Source organism: Haliotis cracherodii, unplaced genomic scaffold (genome assembly GCF_022045235.1).
Source record: "Haliotis cracherodii isolate W230 unplaced genomic scaffold, xgHalCrac1.p SCAF_17, whole genome shotgun sequence".
In the NCBI taxonomy this organism is placed as follows: Eukaryota; Metazoa; Mollusca; class Gastropoda; order Lepetellida; family Haliotidae; genus Haliotis; species Haliotis cracherodii.
This window is the reverse complement of record NW_027266272.1, coordinates 15,008,568-15,033,510: the sequence shown is the minus strand read 5'-3', so window position 1 is coordinate 15,033,510 and position 24,943 is coordinate 15,008,568. Positions and strand designations below refer to the sequence as shown.

Below are 24,943 nucleotides of genomic sequence, written 5' to 3'. Positions count from 1 at the left end.
TGGTTGTTTTCTGGGGTTGACATTGTATACTCACATGAAGGTTTGATCATGCGGGGAATTTCGCACAATCTTTAATTCTCGTCCCCAAAATAGGCATCAAGAGGAAAAAAATGTTAAGCTGTTCCTCGTTAATTTCATTGGTATCAGCAGCACCGGTCATATAGTTCATTTTAAATATGTATTTGTATATGTTTGAAATTCTAGGATGCTAGGATAAATTATGTTATGTCACTTTTGTCAAGTTATCAGTATTGCCTGATGAGAAGTTAACTGACCTGAACATAAGCCTGCAGTAAGTTCTTTCATTACTTCTTCAATTCACATATGTGTGACCTACCCATGGTAGCGACTTTATTAACTTGGAACCATTTATCGTAGGTCATTAGTTGCGAGGAACTACTAGTATCCTCCGCACGTCATTAGTTGTGAGAAGGCATTGATTAGTTGAGAGGAACCATTGTCTGTAGGTCATTATTTGCGAGTAGGCATTGTCACTAGGTCATTAATTGTGAGGAACCATTGTCTGTAGGTAATTGGTTTTGGGACAGTATTGTCTGTAGGTCATTAGCTGCGAGGAACCATTGTCTGTAGGTAATTGGTTTTGGGACAGTATTGTCTGTAGGTCATTAGCTGCGAGGAACCATTGTCACTAGGTCATTAGTTGCGAGGAACCATTGTCTGTAGGTAATTGGTTTTGATAAAGTATTGTCTGTAGGTCATTAGTTGCCATTGTCTGTAGGTCATTAGTTGCGATAAACCATTGTCTGTAGGTCATTAGTTGAGAGAAGGCATTCTTTAGTTGCGAGGAACCATTGTCTGTAGGTCATTAGTTGCAAGGAACCATTGTCTGTAGGTAATTGATTTTGAGAAAGTATTGTCTGTAGGTCATTAGTTGCAAGGAATCATTGTCAGTAGGTCTTTAGTTGAGAGAAGGCATTCACTGTAGGTCATTTATTGTGAGGAACAATTGTCTGTAGGTAATTGGTTTTGGGAAAGTATTGTCTGTAGGTCATTAGTTGCGAGGAACCATTGTCCATAGGTCATTAGTTGCGATAAACCATTGTCTGTAGGTCATTAGTTGCGAGGAACCATTGTCTGTAGGTTTATTGGTTTGGGGGAAGTATTGCCTGTAGGTCATTAGTCGCGAGGAACCATTGTCTGTAGGTCATTAGTTGCAAGGAACCATTGCAGGTCATTAGTTGCAAGGAACCATTGTCTGTAGGTTATTAGTTGCGAGAAGGCATTCACTGTAGGTCATTAATTGCGAGGAACTGTTGTATGTAGATCATTAGTTGCGAGTTAGCATTGACAGGAATTCATTAGATGCAAGGAACCAATGTGTGTAGGTCAGTAGTTGCGAAGAGGCATTGTCTGTAGATCATTAGTTTTGAGGAACTATTGTATGTAGGTCATTAGTTGCGAGGAACCATTGTGTGTAGGTCATAGATTGCAAGATGGCATTGTCTGTAGGTCATGAATTGCGAAGAACCATTGTCTACAGGTCATTAGTTGCGTGGAATCATTGTCTACAGATCATTGGTTGCGTGGAGTCATTGTAGATAGTTAGTTACGACCCTGTGTCCGGGGGCGTATGTGTTCATATTGCACTACACAATCCCTGTGTGGTCGAATAGATCTTTACATGTCAGACAAGTTCGACAAATAACGGGGATTCTGTACATTAGTCATCACATGGCCATGTTTCTTATTTTGGAAAATATCTCAGAACATAAATGAAAACATATCAGCATAGTCACGGGCGTTTCCAGGAACAAAGAATAAGAACCGCGCTTTTCTTACAAAGAATACGAAAAGCGAATTTACATTTTCCGGTCGAACCCTCAATAGATTTCGCAGCGTTTTATACAGAAAGGGATTTACCTGGAATGACTGAAGAAAAGCATTGGCATACTGAAACACGGTCTGTACCACGTGGTCGTTGCTCGGCGGAATCAAGAAAAGCACGTAGGTGACCCCTAGCAGGGGAAAGAGGATAATGGTGGCCTTCACGGCCTTTCTGGAAAACGATAACCATAAAGCATGTATTGATTTCTCAGCACAGTAGAGTTCAATTTCAAAAAGACAATATCTATATGAGGCAAATTATAACATCGCCTCTTTAAGGCACATTATCTAAAACGCGTATATGGCATGAAACTCTGGGCACACATCGTAATCTGAGTGAGTGAGTGAGTGAGTGAGTGAGTGAGTGAGTGAGTGAGTGAGTGAGTGAGTGAGTGAGTGAGTGAGTGAGTGAGTGAGTGAGTATAGTTTGAAGCCGCTTTCTGCAATATTCCAGCAATATCACGGGTTTCACACATTGTACCCTTGTCGGCAATCAAACATGCCTTCAGCATGATCTACATCTGTGCAAGTAGATTTGCAGACACAAAAACATAAACGTCAGACACATAAACACACAAACTCATTAACACGCTCCCCAGCCGTGTCATACAAGAGACGTTAAAAGATGGTACTTGTTGTTACCCTGTCTGGCCCTCGGCATTAAGGGGCTAAAACAAGGACTGGTCGGCTCGGAGTCAGTATACTGTGTCTGAGTGGGGTATTCATGTTAAACTGCGGCATGGTATCTCAGTGGGCTAGCACTATAAATCGCCATCAGTCCGGACTAGCACAAGCAGCCACACACACACACACATACACGTGCACGCACGTCGCTATAAAAGTGCAATAATCTTGGACGCGACGTTAAACCCCATTTCACCTCACCTCATTAACACGCATAGGCATACCCACAAACGCACAGAGTGGTTATGTATATTTTTTTGTTTGTTTGTTGCCACACTCAGCAATATTCCAGCAACATGACGGCGGTCTGTAAATAATCGAGTCTGGACCAGACAATCACGATCACCGACCTACGTAATTGCAATGCGAAGACATGCAACCAAGTCAGCAAGCCTGACAACCCGTTCCAGTTAGTCGCCTCTTACAACAAGCATAGTCGCCTCTTACGGCAAGCATGGGTTGCTGAAGATCTATTCTACCCCGGATCTTCACGGGTCGGTCATGTTTAATTGATATGTCAGTGTGTATAATTAGAATATGTCAGTGTCTATAATTGATATGTCAGTGTCTTACATCGCGAAGTGCATCAAATATGTCAAATATGTCAGTGTGTACCTGTATTGTCGGGTTTCCAGATTGTGTGAGGCCTTCAGTTTTGTGATGAGAACCCAGATAATGGCGGACAGGAAGAGGATGTTGCTCTGTAAAAGACACACAAACAGATAAGACAACCTTGTAACAGCTTACATATCATCTTCCAAGAGGGTTAAGTGACTTTAAAAGTCCAGTTTCCACCCTTGCCGAACTTGCCTGGAATTCCTTGGCTCGATCGTAGCGCCAACAGTGGCTATAGCGAGTTATGTCACTTCTAAGCCTCTCCTATGGACCAATCAGATGCCACCTCTCGTATCACTTGCATTTGCTTAAAAAATGGCGGCGCCCAGTCAATACGATCTGATCGATAATCAATATCTATATCTATATCTACATCGCGAAGTGCATCAACTCACGTGGGCACCTCGATTAAAAACATGAAAGGATTTGGAAAATATCTGTTGACAACGAGGTGGCAGTGCACATGCTTTACAAATCTTGCAATCGACCGAAATCTGCACGACAGTTTACGAACCGGATTTCGATTCCGTTGTGCGATTTTGATTGGACAATGCATAAACTCGATAGTCCAGCCAAAATGTAACTCCATAATACCAGTCTAGTACGGCAACGGTGGAAATTAGACTTTTATAGCCAGTTAACTCTCTTGCCTCGGGAAGACGCTTACATACAAGCAATCATATTTTATTTCAAACTCCATCGGTATGTTTTCGTCTTTTAAATGGCATATTCCATATTCATATTTGAACAGATGCAAATGAAATGCCATTCATTTAATCTATTTTTACAAGTCTTCCCGACGTCATTAATGACGTCATGTTTACATGGGCAATAGATATTCCAGGGGCATGGGTAGCTGAGAAGTCTAAAGATGTCGAAGTTATCTATGTAGAATTGTCTGCCTCAGCAGTGACAAGATCCTATGATCGAGGGTTCGAATCCCAATTTCGCCTAGATTATGATCATCCATGTATCAACAGCATAGCCATGAACTTGGGTGTCATTAAAGCAGCAAACATCGAGCAAGTTCGTGAGTGAGTATGGCATTACGCCGTTTTTAGCAATATTCAAGCAATATTCATGCAATATCACGGCGAAGGACACCAAAAATGGGCTTCACACATTATACCCATGTGGGGAATCGAACTCGAGCCTTAGGCATGATAAGCGAACGCTTTAACCACTAGGCTACCCTACCGCCCCACAACGCCAGAGAATATTCGATTATCCAACGAAATAGATTCATTCCTTTAGGCGTAAAAGGCAAAAACGCGGTGAATATAACTAGATCACTGAAAAAAACAACACGTTTTGTTGTATCTACTCTTCTGCCATAAGGGAAAATGGGGTAGTCTAGTTGTTAAAGCGATCGATCGTCACGCCGAAGATCCGGGTTCGATTCCACAAGGGATCAATGTAAGAAGCCCATATCTGGTGTCTTCCGCGTTGATATTGCTGGAATATTGCTAAAAGTGTCATAAGACCATACTCACTCACTCTTCTGTCAGTTCTCCATAAACAGGTCATAGGAACATCAGGGCCCACTTGCACAAAGCGATCTTAGCGCTAAGATGATCGTAGCTCCCATTCTTTAACATAGGCTTAAGATAGTCTTAGCGCTAAGATTGCTTTGTGCAAGTGGGTCTTGTTCTTATTCTGACAGTACGAGCAATGCATAATACACTTACCACGAGGACCCAGAATATAGGGACATGGAGTATGTAGTCATAGTGTGTATCTGATGGCAGCCAGCACCTGCACAATGAGACAACATCGTCAGTAGAATCCTTGTCATTCAGACAGGCACACGGGTGATTTAGTGATCTGGACAACGTGGCTTGTCGAGTTACGTCCCTTAGCTGCCACATCAATTCAAACTTCGAAAACAGTTTTCTTCCATGAAAAACTCCTTTCATTTGGAGGAATTTTCCCTTAGCTGCCACGTTAGTTCTATATTTGACAATAGGTTTTTTTTGCATGAAACACCCGGCACAAATAAAAGGAAATAAGCACAAACAAGTTTTGTATGCATGCTGGTAAGATGAAAGGTTTTGAAAACATGTACGTTACTTTAACAAGCTTTGTGGAAATGACTGCTTAGTTTGTACATTAATGCTATTTGTTTGGTTGATTACATATGGGCGAACTTTCCCGTACTTGCCAGGTACTTGTTCTGTTTGTTTGTTTCTTGTTTAAGAATATTAACTCATTTATTTTCCAGCTATATGACAGAGGTCTGGGAATAATCGAGACCAGACAATCCGGTGATTGACATGCGCATCGATCTACGCAATTGGGATACGATGACATGCATCAACCAAGTCAGCGAGCTTGACCACCCGATCCCGTTAGTCGCCTCTTACAACAAGCATAGATGTAGTTCTGGCACTTTGTTGACTCCCACAGGGCACACTGGTGGCCAAGCCGTCTATCAAAGGTGTCGTAATTAGCTTGCAGAGTGACGTCCCTTAGACATGCCAGGATCCCTCGGTTCGAATTCCGATAGACATACTGTGAAAAACTGAAATACTGTTCACAGCGGCGTTAAACCAAAGTCACACACACTCACGTGACGCCTCATCTACTTTATTTACACAAACCCTTGGATGGACTTGATACTGGTAATGGACCTAAGGCCATTTTTAAGTTGCAATCAAATACAACCAGATTCGGTTTTATCTTGAAACCAACGGGCCGAACACCAATGAGAATTATCGGTCCCAGTTTGGTCATTTGACTATGAATCTTACCCGCACTTAATCCCTACAACACTTGAGCTAATTGAAGTTGTGATAGTTTCAATAAATAATCTGGTTGAAATTCAACACTGCTTCTTCAAAATTTCCCACCACGCTCGACGGCGCTTTTACGTTGAAACAGGTAGAAGGATTGAACCTCGTTTCTATGCAATTCACTGAACTCCATGAATAAAATGAATGCGCATTTTAGTATAGATCATATTCTGATATGTCCATTGATCAGATTGCGCAACGCGGACATATTAAGTTTATTTCGAAATGAAAATATCAATTGCATAGCCATTTTAAAAATATAAACGTGGAGTAGAAGTCTTTTTAACAAAAACCAATAATTGGGTTCGTGACACAGGACACTGGGGTCAATTTCAAGATAGAGAAACTTGACAGCGTGGATTCCGTTGCTTTGAGATATTTCCTCCAATTTACACATCATTACCATGAACTTGCGTGAAGCAGAGATATATAGCTTCCGGAACTATCTGAAATTCGATAATACTTGATCCATTTCCTGTCTGAAATGAAACTATGTTTTCGTCAAGAGATTGCAAAGTAATATGAATGTCCTTCAAATTATCATGTTTTTTACCTGAAGATTCAATCAGTATGAACATTACAACGGGAAATAGTTTTCAACATATTTTGCAATTCAGGATGTTATCTGATTGTGGACAGAAAAAAATGTTTACCGTAAAACCCACTAAACAGGCCCTATGTTTGGCACCGGATATACATGTATTTACAATTCTGTTTCTTGAGCGGGGGCCAGGAGCGTACACGAATTGCAACGATCGATGTGCTGTTATTACCACAAGACTAATATTTCATGTACTTCATAAACGTTATTTTAGTAAATGTATTCTTGGAACATGAAATCATGAATATAAATACGTCAGTGAAGATTAAATTCCTACTGAAGGGGCTCGCGATGTGAGACGCCAAGATTACTATACATTTGTGATTATTTGTGTCATTCCTGTACCAGCCGATTGGCGAATCGCACCTCTTCGTTGCTAATGACTGAGTTCCGTCTCAGCGCTAGCGGCCATAGCGACGAATATTTAGTCAGTTTGCGACCTTCCCACGCAATGTCACATGCATAGGTTCTTTTAACAAGCAATGGGACACACCGGTAATATGCGGTACGGTTCAATCTTGTAACTGTCAAGATACGGTAAACAGATAACAGGTACATGAAAAACATGGGATTTCAACGCGAGAGTGCTTGAGAGGGGACTGATTGGTTTGGAGGTTTATTCATTCAGCAATGGCGTGACAATTACGATGCTACCTTGACATATTAGAATCACGTGTTCATGTTTGTCCGTCACTGGCAAGTACGGATGAAACGTTTTGTAAAAGGAAATATTGGAATTAAATGAATACTCGAAATTTCGAAAACATGCCTTTGGTAGTCAGGTTGGTAGTCACTATGGAGGCCAGTTTGTGGTCATGTTGGTGGTCACGTTGGAGGTCACGTTGGAGGTCACGTTGGTGGTCACGTTGGTGGTCACTTTGGTGGTCAATATGATGGTCACTGTGATGGTCACGTGGGTGGTCACTTAGGTGGTCAGTATGATGGTCACGTTGGTAGTCATTTTGGTGGTCACTTTGGTGGTCACGGTAGAGGTCACTTTGGTGGTCACCATGGGAGTCACTTAGATGTCACTATGGTGGACACCATGATGGTCACTGTGGCTGTCGCTTTGATGTCACAATGGTGGTCACTACGGTGGTCACTTTGGTGGTCACTTTGGTGTTCACGCTGGTATTATTCAAAAGGTGTGGGATGGGGGAGAGGTTGTAGGGGGAGGGGGGGTGCACCTCAGTAGTCCCCTCTAGGTTCTCGTATTGATTGGTAGCCAACTCTGAAGTGCATTTGTCACCCCATTACTTGCGAATGAATGTCGAATGAATGTCGAACTTGCTAAGTTTGTAAATGGAGATTCACTTCCTTGTGCCTATCAATTATAGAATATTTCACCACATATCGATTAATGTAGAATAACCTCCACATGGTTATGGAGGTTCTCTTATGTACGAAGGTTGATATATTTGATATCAAAAGATGTGATTTCATCTGTTATCCAACATCAGTCAGTCATTAGGGAAGGAGACATCATATTGATGTGATGACCACGGTAGAGTTTGAGACCATATTAAATATAAAAAATGTGCAAAATCTAAAAAATGCACATATTTAATTCGACTGAAGGTTTTGCAGCCCAGCTATTAAATGTACTTTCACGACAACTGTACCAGACATTGTGTTTATGTCAGTTCATAAGTTCAACACTAATTGAACGATATGCATTTCTTTTATTCCTATGATAAATTGGTTAAGAGTTTATCCGTTTTGAATACCACCCGTCTGTGGAATAGCTCCCGTGTGACATCACAGTCGTAAAGTGACATCACACTGTAATGCCATTGTTATATATGACGTCACAGTTCAGGAACGTTTTGACTTTGCACAAAAGTACATCCTCTCAAATTAAAGTTCGGAAGACTGACTGTCGTCGGGACAGGAATTGAATGAAACGTGTTTTGAAGTAAAAGATAGTCCAAAATAAACTGATTTGTGTTTATATCTGGATCTTTAAACCCCCAACTAACGCTTAGATCAATGAACTAGTAGGTGATCAAGAATGCAATATCTCTTAGGATATATTGTTTGATCTCACAGAAGCGATATCTCCTGGGGAACCAGTATTGGATTTTAAACACAAATAGCTTCCAACTCTTATTACAACCCCGTGGTCATAATTTATCGTGGTAGTTATGGTAATAAAATGTTTGAGGAATCAAAAGAGACTCCAATTTGAGACCGCTCGATTTCTCGTTCAGTTGCAGATGGATAACACAAATTACATAGCTTGTAACCCTTTACACTTGAGTGAGTGAGTGAGTGAGTATGGTTTTATGGCTTTCAGCAATATTTAAAGAATTTAACGGCGGGGGACACCAGAAATGGGCTTCACGCATTTTACCCATGTGGGGAATCGAACCCGGGTCTTGACGAGCGAACGCTTTAACCACTAGGTTACCCCACCGCCCCCTTAGACTCAGAAACAGATCGTTCATTCTATGTACGTGTCGGTTCAAACGTACATCAACCATCGAAAAAGATTGCGACAGATCGTGGTTATTCTGATTAGAGTACAAACACACGAGAAGCTGGCATACGAGACCCCAAAATGTGACATTTGTAATAATTGTAATTGTATATCGTTGCCAGGAAGCTGCCAGCTATAGCTATCTGTTCAGTGACAATGCAGACGAGATATCTTTCTAATGTTGTTATACCCTGTCCAAATTTATCTTATAACTACTTCAGCGTTGTGTTACACACATACCACACATAATGGGAACCAGGAAGAAACTGTACAGACAACCTCTAAAATACAGTGTACATTTCGCTTATATAAACAGACATTCAACTAAGTGTATAATATTTATGATTTTGAACTTATGTTTATGAATCATATTCTATCACAATGTACGAAAATGCCAAAAGGAATATTGAAAAACTGAACTTCTAGACTTTTTATTAAAAGTTGGTGTGCGAATCCGTCGACTCCAAATATTTAAAAAAATCAAATCCGACAAGCACTTTTCTTTCGTAAATACTACCGACCAAAATTAAGTAAAATTTGATAAACAACAAAATCTTTTACCGTCGCTATCAAAATAAATACACTCCAGCTCCTATGCCACGCCACACCCCACCACCTGGCCCCACTCCACCATCCGCACAACACTCCACCCCCACCCCACTTCCTAATTAACGTTTTAAGGAAAACGATATTAGAAATTTGTTTTTTTGTTTGTTTTTTGTTATCTTCGTTCCGACCTTAAATCCGTAACACTCTCCAAACATAAATCTGGCCTTACCACTGTAGATTCTTCCAAAGACAAAAACAGTTATTGAAAAGTAAAAATATATTTCTGCACAAACAAATCCTTTACCAAAAAAAACAAGCGTATAGTTGACAAAGTCATCTATATCCCCCGCCCATTTTAACACGTTATGGTCCCAAACCAGGTAACTGACCCAACATTTCTCTTAGCCCATGTCAAAATAGCTGCAATGGAAATTCTAAAATAAACATTTCTAAAACTCCTTAATATCAAATGGCACTAGTTCAGTATGCGCTTTATATATAGACATGCAATGTTTGGCAAGGAAATATTTAACAGTTTATTTGTTATACTACTTAAGTAAACCAATCCTATATTAAAACTTAAATCCAACTTGTTGTCATGGAAACATAAACAATAAAAATTTATAAAAGTGCTTTATATCAAAAGGCACCAGTTCAGTATGTGCCTGGTAGACATGCAAAGTTTTGTAAGAAAGTATTTAACGGTTTTTGAGTTACACTCTGGAAACGAACACCACCCCTGTAGAACCTAAGCCCAACTTATTGCCATGGAAACGTGAAAAATTAAATTTTCTAAAATTCCTAAATAGCAGGAGGCACCAGTCCAGTATGTGTCTGGTAAACATGCACAGTTTTTGTTGGAAAGTATTGAATGGGTTAAGAGTTATGCTCCGGAAACGAACACCACCCTTATAGAACCTAAGTCCAACTTGTTGCCATGGAAACGTAAAAAATAAAAAATTATAAAACTCCTAAATAGCAAAAGGCACCAGTTCAGCATGAGTCTGATAGACATGCAAAGTTTCGTAGAGAAATATTTAACGGTTTCTGAGTTATGCTCCGGAAACGAGTTCGGGACGCACACACGCACACACACACGCACACACACACGCACACACACACACACACACACACACACACACACACACACACACACGCACGCACGCACGCACGCACGCACGCACGCACGCACGCACGCACGCACGCACGCACGCACGCACGCACGCACGCACACACACACACACGCACACACACGCACACACACACACACATTCGCAAAGCGCGCGCGCACGCGCGCGCGCACACACACACACACACACACACACACACACACACACACACACACACACACACACACACACACACACACACACACACACACACACACACACACACACACACACACACGGACGGAACCCATTTCTATATCCCCCGCCGCGGGGGATAATTATTTTAAAGACCGAAACCATATATACTTTCATTTTCGTTATCTCTCCTTTTATCAAATATCATGAAGAGCTACTAGACGAACTATGTAGATTACAACGTAATCACATCTGTGGAAAAGATCAATTTTCGGGCTAAAACAAGATCAATTTATTTTTAAATTTAGCTGATTTATCACGGTTTATATTTAGGAGTGTCATGCTGTTCCCTTAAAACAAGAACAGCGGGAGATCATTATCCGTTGCATTTGTTCATGGAATGTAATTAAAGTTTCAAAAGAGACTCTTGTTGAGGTCGCCCTGGATTGGTTGAACATTTTCAGTCCATACTTCAGCGCGTATTGAAACCTTGTACCATGACGAGTAAAGTCTGTTGAGGGAAACGTAGGAGTCACTGTTGGTTCCTATGTACGGAACGCCATGGCCGCAGGTGCAAGGTGGGGGGTTCTTCACCAGCAGACAGTATGTGTGTTCTGTGACTTACGTAGAATACGTCATCATTATAGACTTTGGCATAACATCCTTTTACAGAAAACATTTGTAAAATAAACAGAACTCTTTGTAGTCTGTATTTATGCCGTGTATAGTGGTGTGTAGTGGTGGGCGTGTAGTGGTGTGGTGTGGTGTGTAGTGGTGGGCGTATAGTGGTGTGGTGTGGTGTGGTGCGTAAAGGCGTTTAGTGGTGTTGTGTGTAGTGGTGTGTAGTAGTGTGGTGTGTATTGATGTGTAGTAGTGTGGTGTGGGGTGGGGTGTAGTGGTGTGGTGTGCAGTGGTGTGGTGTGGCGTGTAGTAGTGTGGTGTGTAGTGGTGTGGTGTGTAGTGGTGTGGTGTGTATTGGTGTGTAGTGGTGTGGGGTGGGGTGAGGTGGGGTGTAGTTGTGTGGTGTGCAGTGGTGTGGTGTGGCGGGTAGTGGTGTGGTGTGGTGTGGTGTGGTGTGGTGTGGTGTGGTGCGATGTGTAGTGGTGCGGTGTTTAGTGGGGTGTAGTGGTGTGGTGTGTAGTGGTTTGGTGTGTAGTGGTGTGGTGTGGTGTGGTGTGGTGTGGTGTGGTGTGGTGCGGGGTAGGGTGGGGTGTAGTGGTGTGGGGTGTAGTGGTGTGGTGTGGTGTGGCGTGTAGTGATGCGGTGTGTAGTGGTGTGAAGTGGTGTGGTGCGGGGTGGGGTGGGGTGTAGTGGTGTGTAGTGGTGTGGTGCTGGGTGGGGTGGGGTGTAGTGGTGTGTAGTGGTGTGGTGCTGGGTGGGGTGGGGTGGGGTGGGGTGTAGTGGTGTGGTGTGGGGTGGTGTGTAGTGGTGTGGTGTGGTATGGTGTGGTGTGGTGTGGTGTGGTGTGGTGTGGTGTGGCGTGTAGTGGCGTGGGGTGGGGTGGGGTGGTATGGTATAGTGTGGTGTGGTGTGGTGTGGTGTGGTGTGGGATGGTGTGTCAGAGTCAGGACCAGCAATGCTGTTATTGACATCATGAGCGTCAATCGTTTTATTTGGGATACAATGACATGCTTCAACCAAGTTCATCAACCCGATCCCGTAAGTCGCCTCTTACGACAAACATGAGGTTGCTGAAGACCTGGATCGTCACGAGGGGATGAGGATACCATAGCAATCTGATAACGCAACATGTAAACTGCACTTACTGGAAGTCATCTAGCGTCGATCTGACCACAGCCCATACGATCGTGTATATGAAAGGTATACCTACAAACAGAGAACACTGTTGTGAACATGATGAAGTGTCAGCCATTTTGAATTGCCGCGCATATAGAGTTAAGCTCTCAACATCTTCAACAGTCTCTTTGCAATTCTTTTTTGTCAATCTAACTCGATAAATAACGCCACCCCATATCCCGACTCACTCACTCACTCACTCACTCACTCACTCACTCACTCTCTCTCTCACTCACTCACTCACTCACACACTCACACACTTAATGCCAATGCCAATGTGTTTGACAAGCCCCTCCAATATGTATTGGGTCTTTTATATATTATAAAAGTCATTGTCAACACTTCGCAATTTTTTCATGTTTTGCTTGTTTCATGTTTCAAAAGGTCCAGACCGCGATATTTTGAAAAACGCCGATCATGGAGAACGCAATAACGTATGTCCCTTACAGTGCTCCATACTTCATCCGTATTCTCTCATACATTCCCTAATCCCCACTAACCTCTTTCATCCTGTAATCAACAGAGTTATGGCTGAGACGTACCCCATCCAACGATCATGTAGTGCCACAGCTTTATCTTGTCTGCAGAGTAGGCCCACACGATGATGGTAAACAGATATAACCCTTCCACAAACATCCAGAAGAAATTGGTTCCGTGGAAATAGTTGTACAGGGTCACTATGATCTTGCATATCCACTGCAAAGACACAACATAATAAAATCAATGTAGGTGGGTGTGCAACAAAACCTTGCTAATCTGGACAGTAGCGTTCCGAGGAAATCGTCCGGAATAACAAAGTTCCGGGTTGATAAATCATGAGTGAGTGAGTATGGTTTTACGCCGCTTTTAGCAATATCCCAGCAATATCACGGCGGGGGACACCAGAAATGGGCTTCACACAATGTACCCATGTCGGGAATCGAACCCGGGTCTTCGGCGTGACAAGCGAACGCTTTAACCACTAGGCTACCCGCCCCTGACAAATCATGAGTGTTCATGATGTTCCTTTGTCGATATAAATAGTGGGAGTGAAGAATAGTACTTAATTACCCTTTCAGGAATTTGATTCCGGATTAAATGGATTAAATTTCCAAAATTGACAATTCCCCATTTGTAGCATATATGTTGACGTGTTTTTGCAGGCGGACAATTGACTTGCTTTTGCATGTGTTTGTGACGGGTGTCACTGTTGGTCAAGATACGCTCACCTTTTCGCTAACTTTTGCTTAATGATATAGTCGGAATCGTACAATTTTAATTTTGTCGCTTTTATATGAATGCATTATATAAGAGTGAGTGAGTGAGTTTGGTTTTACGCCGCTTTTAGCAATATTCCAGCTATATCACGGCGGGGGACACCAGAAATGGGCTTCACACATTGTACCCATGTCGGGAATCGAACCCGGGTCTTCGGCGTGACGAGCGAACGCTTTAACCACTAGGCTACCCGACCGCCCCCATATATAAGAACTGATATCCAGCGATGATAATATATATCATGGAAATCACCTCTTCCTTTATATCTTCATATAAAATGGCAATTTGCAAAAATTGTATCCTGCATTTCTATTAGGGCGAAACATATGTGTTTTTGTTTACAAAGTGGCATTCTGGTTTTAGTGGTATCTACTTGTAGCCACTAACTGTGCTCGGAACGTTTATTGATGCTTTTAAAACTCTCGTAACGTCAATATGTCATCGTACTGGACGTTGCTGTTGTGATACAAGTTATTTCTGAACAGACTCCTTCGGAACATTGGGTAACGAAACCTTGTGATCCATGAGTGAGCGAGTGGCTGAGTTGGGTTTAACTTTGAAAATATGTCAGTTATATCACGGCGTGTCAGCTTCAAGTGGGAGGAAAACCCACGAACACGGGTATGGTGGTGACAAACGCATCATATTCACGGTTAATCTGGAATTCGAACTCAAGATCACAGGATCCTGGATACCTACGTGTAGGAACTCCCCATGGAGCTGAGATGATAATCGAGCGCACACCGATCCATTGACCGGGATAATAATGTGAGAGCTATGAGCATGCACTTTGTGTATGGAGACAAGCGAAATATAAGTACAGTAAAGTACGGTTATAACGAACACGCTTATAACGAACTGACGGATATAACGATCTTACTTTTTTGTCTTTAACATTTGCTGTAATTATGCTGTATATATGCTTATAACGAACTACGGTTATAACGAACTAAAATTAGTGGTCCCTTTGAGTTCGTTATAACCGTAGTTTACTGTACACAGACTTACCTATTACTAACCCGCTGTTAGTCGGGACGAGCAAACGCTTGCACCAATGGCCAAAGCCTACACCCCTCGATTTGAAGACGTCCCCGAAAACTAAACTCAAAGTGAAGATCGTATAACCTTGCTTTTCATGTGATCGGTAACGCGTCCTACTGCGAAACTTCAGAAGGATTACCCGTCCGTTACTCCCGTCTTACGCTATGTATGTGAATCAGGTAATCTGCACATCGCACATAATGAGAGTTTGATGTTCTGGAGCCTACTGTAGCAGACAGTAGACTTATAAGTCTTCCAATGTTTGGCAAGTATCCAATACTCTTCCTCTTCAGTTGTTCAGTAATTGGAATGGAACATTTGTCCTTGAAACACATATAATGCAGTCATAAAAAAACTGACGTGGAAATCTATATGCTATATTACAGTCGTCTCACGCGCCCCAAATCGCTTTGCAAAGTTCATCGATCCTCGCACTTGACACAATAATTATTATCCCGAGTTCGAATTTTACTGATTTTTATTATTGGTTCGTCGGCACCTAGCCCTGCTCCTGGGTTTCAACGAAGTGGTAAACGTCTAAGACCTTGATCACTTCGCCATTTCTCCCAGATCAACTGACACGCCGCGTTGCAATTTAAAAACATTTCAGAGTGGCGATAAACCATACTCACTCAAGCACTCACTCAAAAATACATCAACGGAGATGGTGGTCTAATGCAGATGGTATTCTGGAACGTGTTGATAAAATCTGTTTTCACGATCGTAATATTTTGTTTTAATTGAAGATCTTTTACCAGCAATACATATGTAAATGTTGTCCTTGGTCCTGATACATCAATAAACCTAAGAGAACACTCATTAAAAGAAGTTACAAATACATGTCATAAAACGTGACTGGCATGAGGCCAAATATGTTCAACACGTATAAAACAATATGGTAATGTATTTCAATGGTACATGGAACCGCGTCGATTTGGCGTGGGCATTAATAGCGAGATTGAATGTGTGCTTAAAAAATTCTCTCCCTCACCATTTTTTACAGGTTTTACGTGCCTATGCACAGGAGTGTGTTATATGTAAAATATTATAAAGTATCAAGGTGAGGTGAGGTGAAATGGGGTTTAACGTCGCGTCCAAGATTATTGCACTTATATAGCGACGTGCATGTACGTGTGTGTGTGTTTGTGTGGCTGCTTGTACTAGTCCGGACTGATGCCGATTTATAGTGCTAGCTCACTGAGATACCATGCCGCAGTTTAACATGAATACCCCACTCAGACACAGTATACTGACTCCGACCACTCCTTGTTTTAGTCCTTAATGCCGAGCGCCAGACAGGGTAACAACAAGTACCATCTTTTAACGTCTTTTGGTATGACGCGAACCTCGGACCTTCTCTCCGGGCGGACGCTCTACCACTAGACCACGGAGGCGGTCCTCCTCTTTTAGAAGACACAAGGGTGAGATTATATTCAAAATAATTTTTTGATTTGAAGTTTACACGATATACGGCTTTTCCATTGGACGAGAGGTCGGTCACATGACCGCGACATTGACGTTCATAAGTGTATGAATACGTACGTTCATACGTTTTTCACGAGGCCGTGTTCTTGAAATGACGTAAACACTGACGGACTACTTCCACATTCATGGGGAAACCCCTGGGAATTCCCTAGCACGAAAACATGCATAAGCGTTCTTTCTGATCATTTAGAATCGTTATTCTTGGTCTCAGGGTTTCAGTATACATTGAGAAATGTCAGAGAGCGTGACTGCATGATTGTTCACAAATATCCTCGCTGTGGCCTATCCTAATGAATAAACGAAGAAATGCACATCTAAACTATCGTAGTATCGACTCGATCCGTGCCCAGGCTGACATTGACCGTCTCCAGCAATCTATGAATTTACCTTAGTGTCTGTTTGACGCATCTTTATTCACCTTTCAATGATCGGCCAGTTGATCAATGATGACTAACACATGTAACCGCAAAAGGTTCATTAACAACTTCGGAAATCTCTCCCGTCACGTTTATCGTGTCGGCCATTTTGACGTCTTGTACTTGATGTAAATGTATTACGACGCGCTGTCATTGTGACTGACTTACTGAGGTAGTTCTTTACAGGCCTTTCTTATCTAATGAGGATATGATTTGAACACATGCGCTGCGTAAGATGTTTCTGAAGAGCAAGTTGTGCATCCATACGCTTCAAGTCAATTCTCTTTTTGAGGAACTATTTTACTCCGCGATATAGCTGGTTGTTGTATGGCTGTCAGTGTAAACATGAAGTCACACGTACTAAATAAAATTGTGTTTAGATCTTGACCTACATCCTTTGAGGTAAGATATTGTGATAAAAAATTATAAGAATTGACTTTCACTTTGTGTGAGTATGAACCTTCATAGAAAGAGGGCCAAACATTGTATGAACGTCGTCGCAAGCTCCGACGTTCATACAGTTTGACCCTCACTCTATGTAGGTTCATACTCCAATGAACTCACACAAAGTGAAGGTCAATTCTTAATTATTATCATATCTATCATCCAAAAGCATTCTTCCAACTTTTCAGTTTGTAAACAATAATACACAACTGAGTGTAAAAAGGCAAGAGAGTTAACTGACTATAAAAGTCCAGATTCCTCCCTTGCCGAACTAGGCTGGTATTATGGAGTTACATTTGGGCTGGACTAACGAGTCTGCATAGTCCAATCAAAATCTTGCAACGAAATCGAAATCCGGTTCGTAAACTGTCGCGCAGATTTCGGTCGATTGCAGGATTTACAAAGCACGTGCACCGCTAACTCGTTGTCAGCAAGGGTGGAAACTGGAATTTTAAAGTCAGTTTACTCTCTTGCCTCGGGAAGATGTATAGATATTGTCATTTGATTGTAACATTATGGTGACGAGTCTTGCGAAGCCAATTTTGGATGATAAATGAGTTTAATCGTAGCAGCTGCTCCACTGCAGATCCATACCCCCTTCGAATAGGTTCATGCATCCCCAGCCTTACGTACACAACGTTAAAGATAGTTACTAACATATAAGCTGTATCAACGAGGGGCACGGGTGGCCCAGTCATCTAATGCGCCGCGATTCGCTGAGCAGAGTTGCGTCCCTTGGGCACGCCAGAAACCTATGATTGTGGGTTCGAATCCCGGTTCGTCCCGATTATGTTTCTAGGTTTGTCAGCACCATACCCGTGCTCGGGGTTTCACCGAAGTGTTAAACGTCAGAGACCTGCATCACTTGGGGCTTTCCTCCCACATTAAGCTGACACGCCGTGATATAACTGGAATACTGTTAAAAGCGGCGTTAAACCCAACTCACTCACTCATTGTGTCAACGTATACCTCGTGTTTCGTCCTCCATAACTGCAACAGTGTGTTGTGCATCAACACCCACATGACATTCTGCAAGATGAACGTGACGATGAGATGACAGTGAATCTTGTTGCGTAAACATCGTAAACTCCTGCAACGAGAAATAAATAGATTTCAGTACAAATACATGACCTGATAAACATACAAAGGTCCATCTGTGCCACTTGAGATTGGTTAAACAGCTTGCAATGAACAGTATATTAATCATATCACGGTTTGTGAACTCCGTATTGGAAGAACGCCCGTCGAAATGTGTTTGCTTGTTGTTTTACGCCTCACTAGGCATTATTCCAGCTATTTGACTGCAGTTTGTTAATAAACAGTCTGAACAAGACAATCCGGTGATTGTCATCATGACTTACGTAAAGGTGATACGATGACATGCAACAACTGATCCTGTTTGTCGTCTCTAACGACAAGGATAGTAGCCTCTTACCACAAGAATGGGTTGCTGGAGACCTAATTTGCCGAAACCAACGAGCACAGGCAGGATCATATTCAGGTAATTGGACCAACTATGGAATTCGAACCTACGATTTGCGGATCCTGGCATGTTTAGGGGACGTAACTATTAACAGCGAATTGATCCACTTAACTGAAACCAACAAGCAAGATTCGAACGCACGATCACAAGATCATGTCACGCCCAAGGGACGCAACTCTGCATACCTTATTCCGTCTACCAATCAACAACATACCGAAATCTACATGGCACTCGAACAGCTGATCTACACATGTCCCTTGCTGAGGTCAGTAGTGCTGTGTTAACAATGCAGTCACAGATTGACAGACTCACGGCCTCCTACACTTCATTACTCTTATGCGAGAGGCAATTACTCTAGGATATCTACGGTAACACGGTTTAACGTGTGCGATGTAACTCCATGAATCCAGATGGGGGCGACCACTCTGGAATCGTTCGAACATCCCACAGACTTCTTTTTTATTCACTTACACAAAATATGTGGACAACCATATAGTGACATCGCAATGCAACTGAGTGGGTTCGAATCCTCACTCACTCACTCACTCATTCACTCTATGCAACCGAACCCCAGTACAAATAGTATACCGTTTGGCGTTTTCGGCTAATTGGAATAGAAACACCAAGCAAATTGCTTGGTTAACCAACCAAAGGGAATATATTTATAACCACCTGCATTTAATCAGTTGCTATGTTGATCCATGTTAAATATTAAAAGTTTCATTCTAATTATGCTATATTATTCTAGTATGTTTCGTCATATTCATAGATAGTCAATATTCATAGATGACACATCAAACAGACACAGATGCGTGATTTATCATGCTATATTAATGTAATACGGGCCGGTGGCCTGTTACTGAACAAATTGTCTGTCTGTCTGTCTGTCTGTCTGTCTGTCTGTCATTTTAAAAGCAAGTCTAAAGTCACAAGTTATATGTAAATAGATATAAACTGGGCGGCAAAAGAAAGCATAGATCGTGTCCCATGATCGATAAAAAAAATGAAATTGTGCAACCACAGGTAATGTAAGCTCAAGTTAAACAATGCTGGAGTAAGAAATTTCATTTTCAAAAGTTGTCTGAAATGTCACCACAAAATTGTCCGACACACAGATGTTAAACAGGATTCATATCGGGTGAGTGGGCTGGTTGAGAAAGTTCCAAGTCAGCCAAGTTCATTGTCGACACAGTTGCCTTCAGTAGCGTGTATGACCTCCAGCTGCCTCAATGCATGCTGTGATACGCCGCCTCATCGATGACGTCAGTCTTCTGATGACGTGGACTGGAATCCGTTGCCACTCGTCTCTCAGGGCCTGCTGCAATTTTTGTCTGTTGACGGGAGGCTGATGGCGTGCTCTAATCTGTCTGTCAAGATGCTCCCACAGATGTTAAATAGGATTCATATCGGGTGAGTGGGCAGGCCAGGGCAAAACGTCAACGTTATGCTGGTTGAGAAAGTTCCAAGTCAGTCTTGCAGTATGGGGCCTGGCATTGTCGTGTTGAAACAATGTCCCCTACTGTTGGTTTTGTAAGAACGGAAGCACAACTGGCTGCAACACTTGGTCTCTGTACTGCACAGCGTTCAGGTTTCCCTGTATAATCACCAAATCAGTCTTCTGATCTCCACAAATACCGCCCCACACCATGACACCTCCCCCGCCGAATGGATTGACACACGAACACACGACGGAGCCAAACGTTCCCCACTGCGTCGATAAACTCGTTTCAAACCGACTTTCATCAGTAAACAGCACTCGACGCCAATTTCTCACTTGCCAGCGTCGAACCTGCCTCGCCCATCGCAGTCTCAGGCTTCTATGTTGAGCAGTCAGTACCATTCCTCGGAAAGGACGATAAGCTCGGATTTCAGCAGCACGAAGTCGTCGTTGTACTGTACGTTGGCTAATGGGATGTCCCAACGCTGTTGCTGCCGTCGCCGTCGCCATTACGAATCTGTTTCGCAGGTGAATGAGCCGTATCCGACCGTCTTCCAGTGGTGTTGTCACTCGGGGTCGTCCGGTTCTAGGCCTGTCCTGTGTCCTCCCTGCCTGCCTGTACCGTTGAATCAGCCTGGCTACTGTCAATGGTGTACAACCATCCCTTTCTTGCAATTTGGACCTGTGTTGTCCCCATTTCGGCCATACCGATGGCTCTCTCTCTGTGCTCCTGTGACAGTCGTGGCATTTATTTTGTGTGCTTTCATCGCATACCCTGAAGACGAACGCATTTATACAGCTAACATGCACGTGCAGTTTATGCCATAATCGGGAAACCTGTTTCACCCCTTTTTTGTCACCGCACGAGCGCCGTCAAAGGTTGTGCGCTCGGGTGAGGTGTTTTTTGGTACCTGTTCCTGGGAAGTCATATTCCCAATACCCACTTTCCACTAGTTGTCGCTGTTTTTAGAAAAATTACAAATTGTAAACCTATACTTTCTTTTGCGCTTAGTTTATTTTACAAGATTAATTGTTCAGGCCGGGATGACTTACCTGAAGTACAGAAATATGACAAGAGCTACTACCAAGGCCACTGTCGTTACGGTGAATCCAACATTATAGATTACACGGACGCCTAGTTTATCCGGCGTCAGGCCCTGGAATGAGAAAGTTCATGTTATTCTTCAAGGCCACCGTCGTATGACGGAGTACTGATACATGGCGTTAAGTAACAAACAAACATTTGCTTTCTTACGCAAAAGTGCCGGGTACTACCGGCAGGAAATGGTTACCGTTTTCGCTCTGATGTCATCACTGATTTTCAGTGACACATTCATAATTTTCACCGTGGTTTTGCCATTCTCGTTTTGAATATGTTTTGACAGATAACCGAGACTAATTATTCTCTGACGTGGACGTTTTTCTGTTTATAAAATATTTCTTCGGGGGTCACCAGAAGTTGGTTCAAACTATGTATCCATATAAAAGAATCGAACCCGGGCTTTCAGCGTGACGCGTAAACACTTTAACCACATGGCTACCTCGCCGGCCTACTGGTAATAAATTTTCTTATTTGCGTCCCACGAATTCTACAATATCTCATCTTGAGCTTATTGTCAAACTTAAATTGGATTGGGGGAGAAAATATGGCCAAAGAGTGGGGATAATACCCAGACGGAAGACCATTTTATAACAAACTGACAGATGTAGAATGAAAGCTTTGAATATCGACCATATATATAATGTCAGTGACAATATACCGCCAATGGATCACACACCAGTGACTAACAACAGGAGAATCGGTGGAACTGAAAATTGAAATCAAAGGTAACAGCTGGACGTTTATATCAGCCATCACTGACTGTGCAAATATCGTATGTGCTCAATTGACCGCCTCCGTGGATAGAGAGTCATCCTCGGACTCGGAAGGTCGCTGGTCCGATCCCAGGCCATGTCTTACCAAAAGAGGTCGAAATTGGTACTTGTTATTACCCTGTCTGTTACTCAAGGCTGTGTGTTCATAATATCACTGGTTTCTCTGGTTTTCTCTGTCCCCATTCATTATTTATGATCAGTATATAACGGATATTTAACTTTTGAATTGTTTTTGGTTTAATTTGGTTTAGCGCCGCACTCTGCACTATTCCAGAAAATTGACGACCGACTGTAAATAATCTATAAAATCTGTGAGCAACAATCCACGCCGTAGGGGTACAATAACCCACAATCGATCACGACACCGAGCCTCACATCCGATCGCTTCTCGCGCAAGCAGAGAGGTTGCTTGGGGCGTATTCTCACCCAGAATCCCCGAGAATTTTTTGTATTATGACTCAATTAATCCTCCACACAGGTTGATCCGGAAATATGAAAAAAATATTTAAAAGACTTCAAGTTGTTGTTTGACGCATTATGGTATAGGTATCACACAGAGAATAGAAAGGAGTGAGTGAGTGAGTGAGTTAGCCTTAACGCTACTTTACAGTGTTTGAGTTACACCACAGAGTGTCTATAGGAGTGAGTGAGTGAGTTGGGTTTAACGCCGCTTTTAACAGTATTCCAGTTACATCACGGCGTGTCAGCTTAATGTAGGAGGAAAGCCCGAAGTGATGCAGGTCTCTGACGTTTACCACTTCGGTGAAACCCACGAGCACGGGTATGGTGCTGACAAACCTAGAAACAGAATCGGGGCGAACCGGGATTCGAACCCACAATCATGGGTTTCTGCCGTGCCCAAGAAGACGCAAATCTGCACAGCGAATCGCGGCGCCCTATTGGAGCAAAGTCCAAGGTCATTCTGGTCATGGACGTGACCCATGAAACTCATGTAAGCCTGGTATGGCGTAGAAACTCCAAGGAGCATACTAGTAATTAGGGTAAATACGGTATTCGATACCCGTGCACGGCTAATTTTCCACAGCAAATTGCGTGTGGGTCTTCATCCTGCCACGGGTGAACATGGAGGCTCAGCTGTTATAGGAATGGGACATTAAATAGACCCTGTCGTGTTGGAAAGTCATCACGTGTTTTGATTTGCCATTGCATGTGTTTGTGACGGGTGCCACCGGTGGTGCAGGATACAGTCACCTTTTTGCAAGCACCTGGTATCATTAACATTTGATAGTGATTAATAAACACATGCTCATGATGTAGTCGGAATCGTACAAACGATGTCTACGTAATATCGAAAGGGTTCTGCCGCCTTTATTTATTGATGAAAATTATGAGGGCGTAAATGAGAAACATTCCAAATCTTTTCAATCATTGACGTGAGCAGTTAAAATCGTTAAGGAATTTTTCAATAATTTAAACTTCAAAAGTCAAGCACCAGTAAAGCTATTTAGAAATTTAGTGAGAGTCAATTTATACGTCGACTTTCGAATGTCTTCGCTTGACATCCATTAGTTTACATCTTTTATGAAAAATCTGCAAGATAACGTTAATGGTGGCGTAAGAATCGACACACGTCACACACGATTTGAAGTAGACATCACCTGTTCTTTTCTCAAGTTTTGTCTCCAGGAACATATTGTGGGTGAACTAAGATTTGGTTGGTTGGTTGGTTTGTTGTTTAACGCCGCACTCGGCAATATTCCAGCTATATGACAGCGGTCTGTAAATAATCGAGTCTGGACCAGACAATCCAGTGACTGATATCATGAGCATCGATCCAAGCAATTGGGATCGATGACATGCATCAACCAAGTCAGAGAGCCTGACCACCCGATCCCGTAAGTCGCCTTTATACGACAAGCATAGTCGCCCTTTACGGCAAGCATGGGTTGCTGAAGACCTATTCTACCCCGGATCTTCACGAGTCTGGGTGGACTAAGAATGACTTAAGTTTCACGTCGCATCCGCACAGTTGGAGCTGTATAACGACGAGAAGAAGTAGTGTTACTGAAACATGGCGTGTGTTTTGTTTTTTGTTGTTGATTAACGCTACAATATTCAAGCTAAATGATGCGGTTTGTAAACATCCTAGTCTGGACCACCAAGTGATTGACATCATGCGCGTCGACCTTCGCGATGACATGCATCAACCAATTCAACGAGCCTGACCACCCGACCCCGTTGACTTTTATAACAAGCAGTGTTGTTGAAGACTAATTCTAACCCGGATCTTCAAGGACATAACGTTATATGTATTTAAAGCGCATAATCAAACATGTTTACAGTGTAATAAACAGCCCCAATCATGTTTCTGTTATGAATTTATGATAAAATCTTCAGTTGAAGATATAAGGTATTGTAACGAGTCATGTGATCAGTGTTATGTAGTAGTCTATCTGCAATAAGTTCCCCTGTCCTTTTAATTAAACTGAACTGTACATCAAAATTATATTTTACTTTCTATCTTTTGTGTTGTGTCCTTCGTCTTTCCGTTGTGTTAACCGAGAGGTAAAAGAATTGGCTCGTTAGGCCTAAGACCCGGGTTAGAGCTTCATGATATCAGTCATTGGTTTATCTGGTCCGGCGGCGGATGTTTGTAACACATCCAGTTACTACAGTAACAACTCATTCACTAGAGTGAGTGAGTGAGTGAGTGAGTATGTTTTTACGCCGCTTTTAACGCTTTAACCACTAGGCTACCCGACCGCCCCTCATTCATTAAAACATACAGAACATGTTGTCGATGTTGAGAGCAATCGATTTTGGGAGTTTGTTACAATGGTCTTCAATCCGGATTCTATCCATTCAGTAGCCATTTTG

The 24,943-nt window shown here is 42.5% G+C and overlaps 1 protein-coding gene across 1 annotated transcript in view; it reads right to left on the bottom strand.

Annotated features, from left to right (window-relative positions):
* The window catches only part of LOC139464634 (corticotropin-releasing factor receptor 1-like), a 76,209-nt gene that overhangs the window by 11,111 nt on the left and 40,155 nt on the right, over positions 1 to 24,943 (bottom strand). The window contains exons 5-11 of the mRNA XM_071246159.1: positions 21,284 to 21,387; positions 18,279 to 18,399; positions 13,209 to 13,362; positions 12,636 to 12,696; positions 4,833 to 4,899; positions 3,145 to 3,230; positions 1,882 to 2,017 (exon numbers count right to left, since the gene is read on the bottom strand). Of these exons, the coding sequence (XP_071102260.1) occupies positions 1,882 to 2,017; positions 3,145 to 3,230; positions 4,833 to 4,899; positions 12,636 to 12,696; positions 13,209 to 13,362; positions 18,279 to 18,399; positions 21,284 to 21,387 (729 nt within the window). The remainder of the gene's footprint in view (positions 1 to 1,881; positions 2,018 to 3,144; positions 3,231 to 4,832; positions 4,900 to 12,635; positions 12,697 to 13,208; positions 13,363 to 18,278; positions 18,400 to 21,283; positions 21,388 to 24,943) is intronic.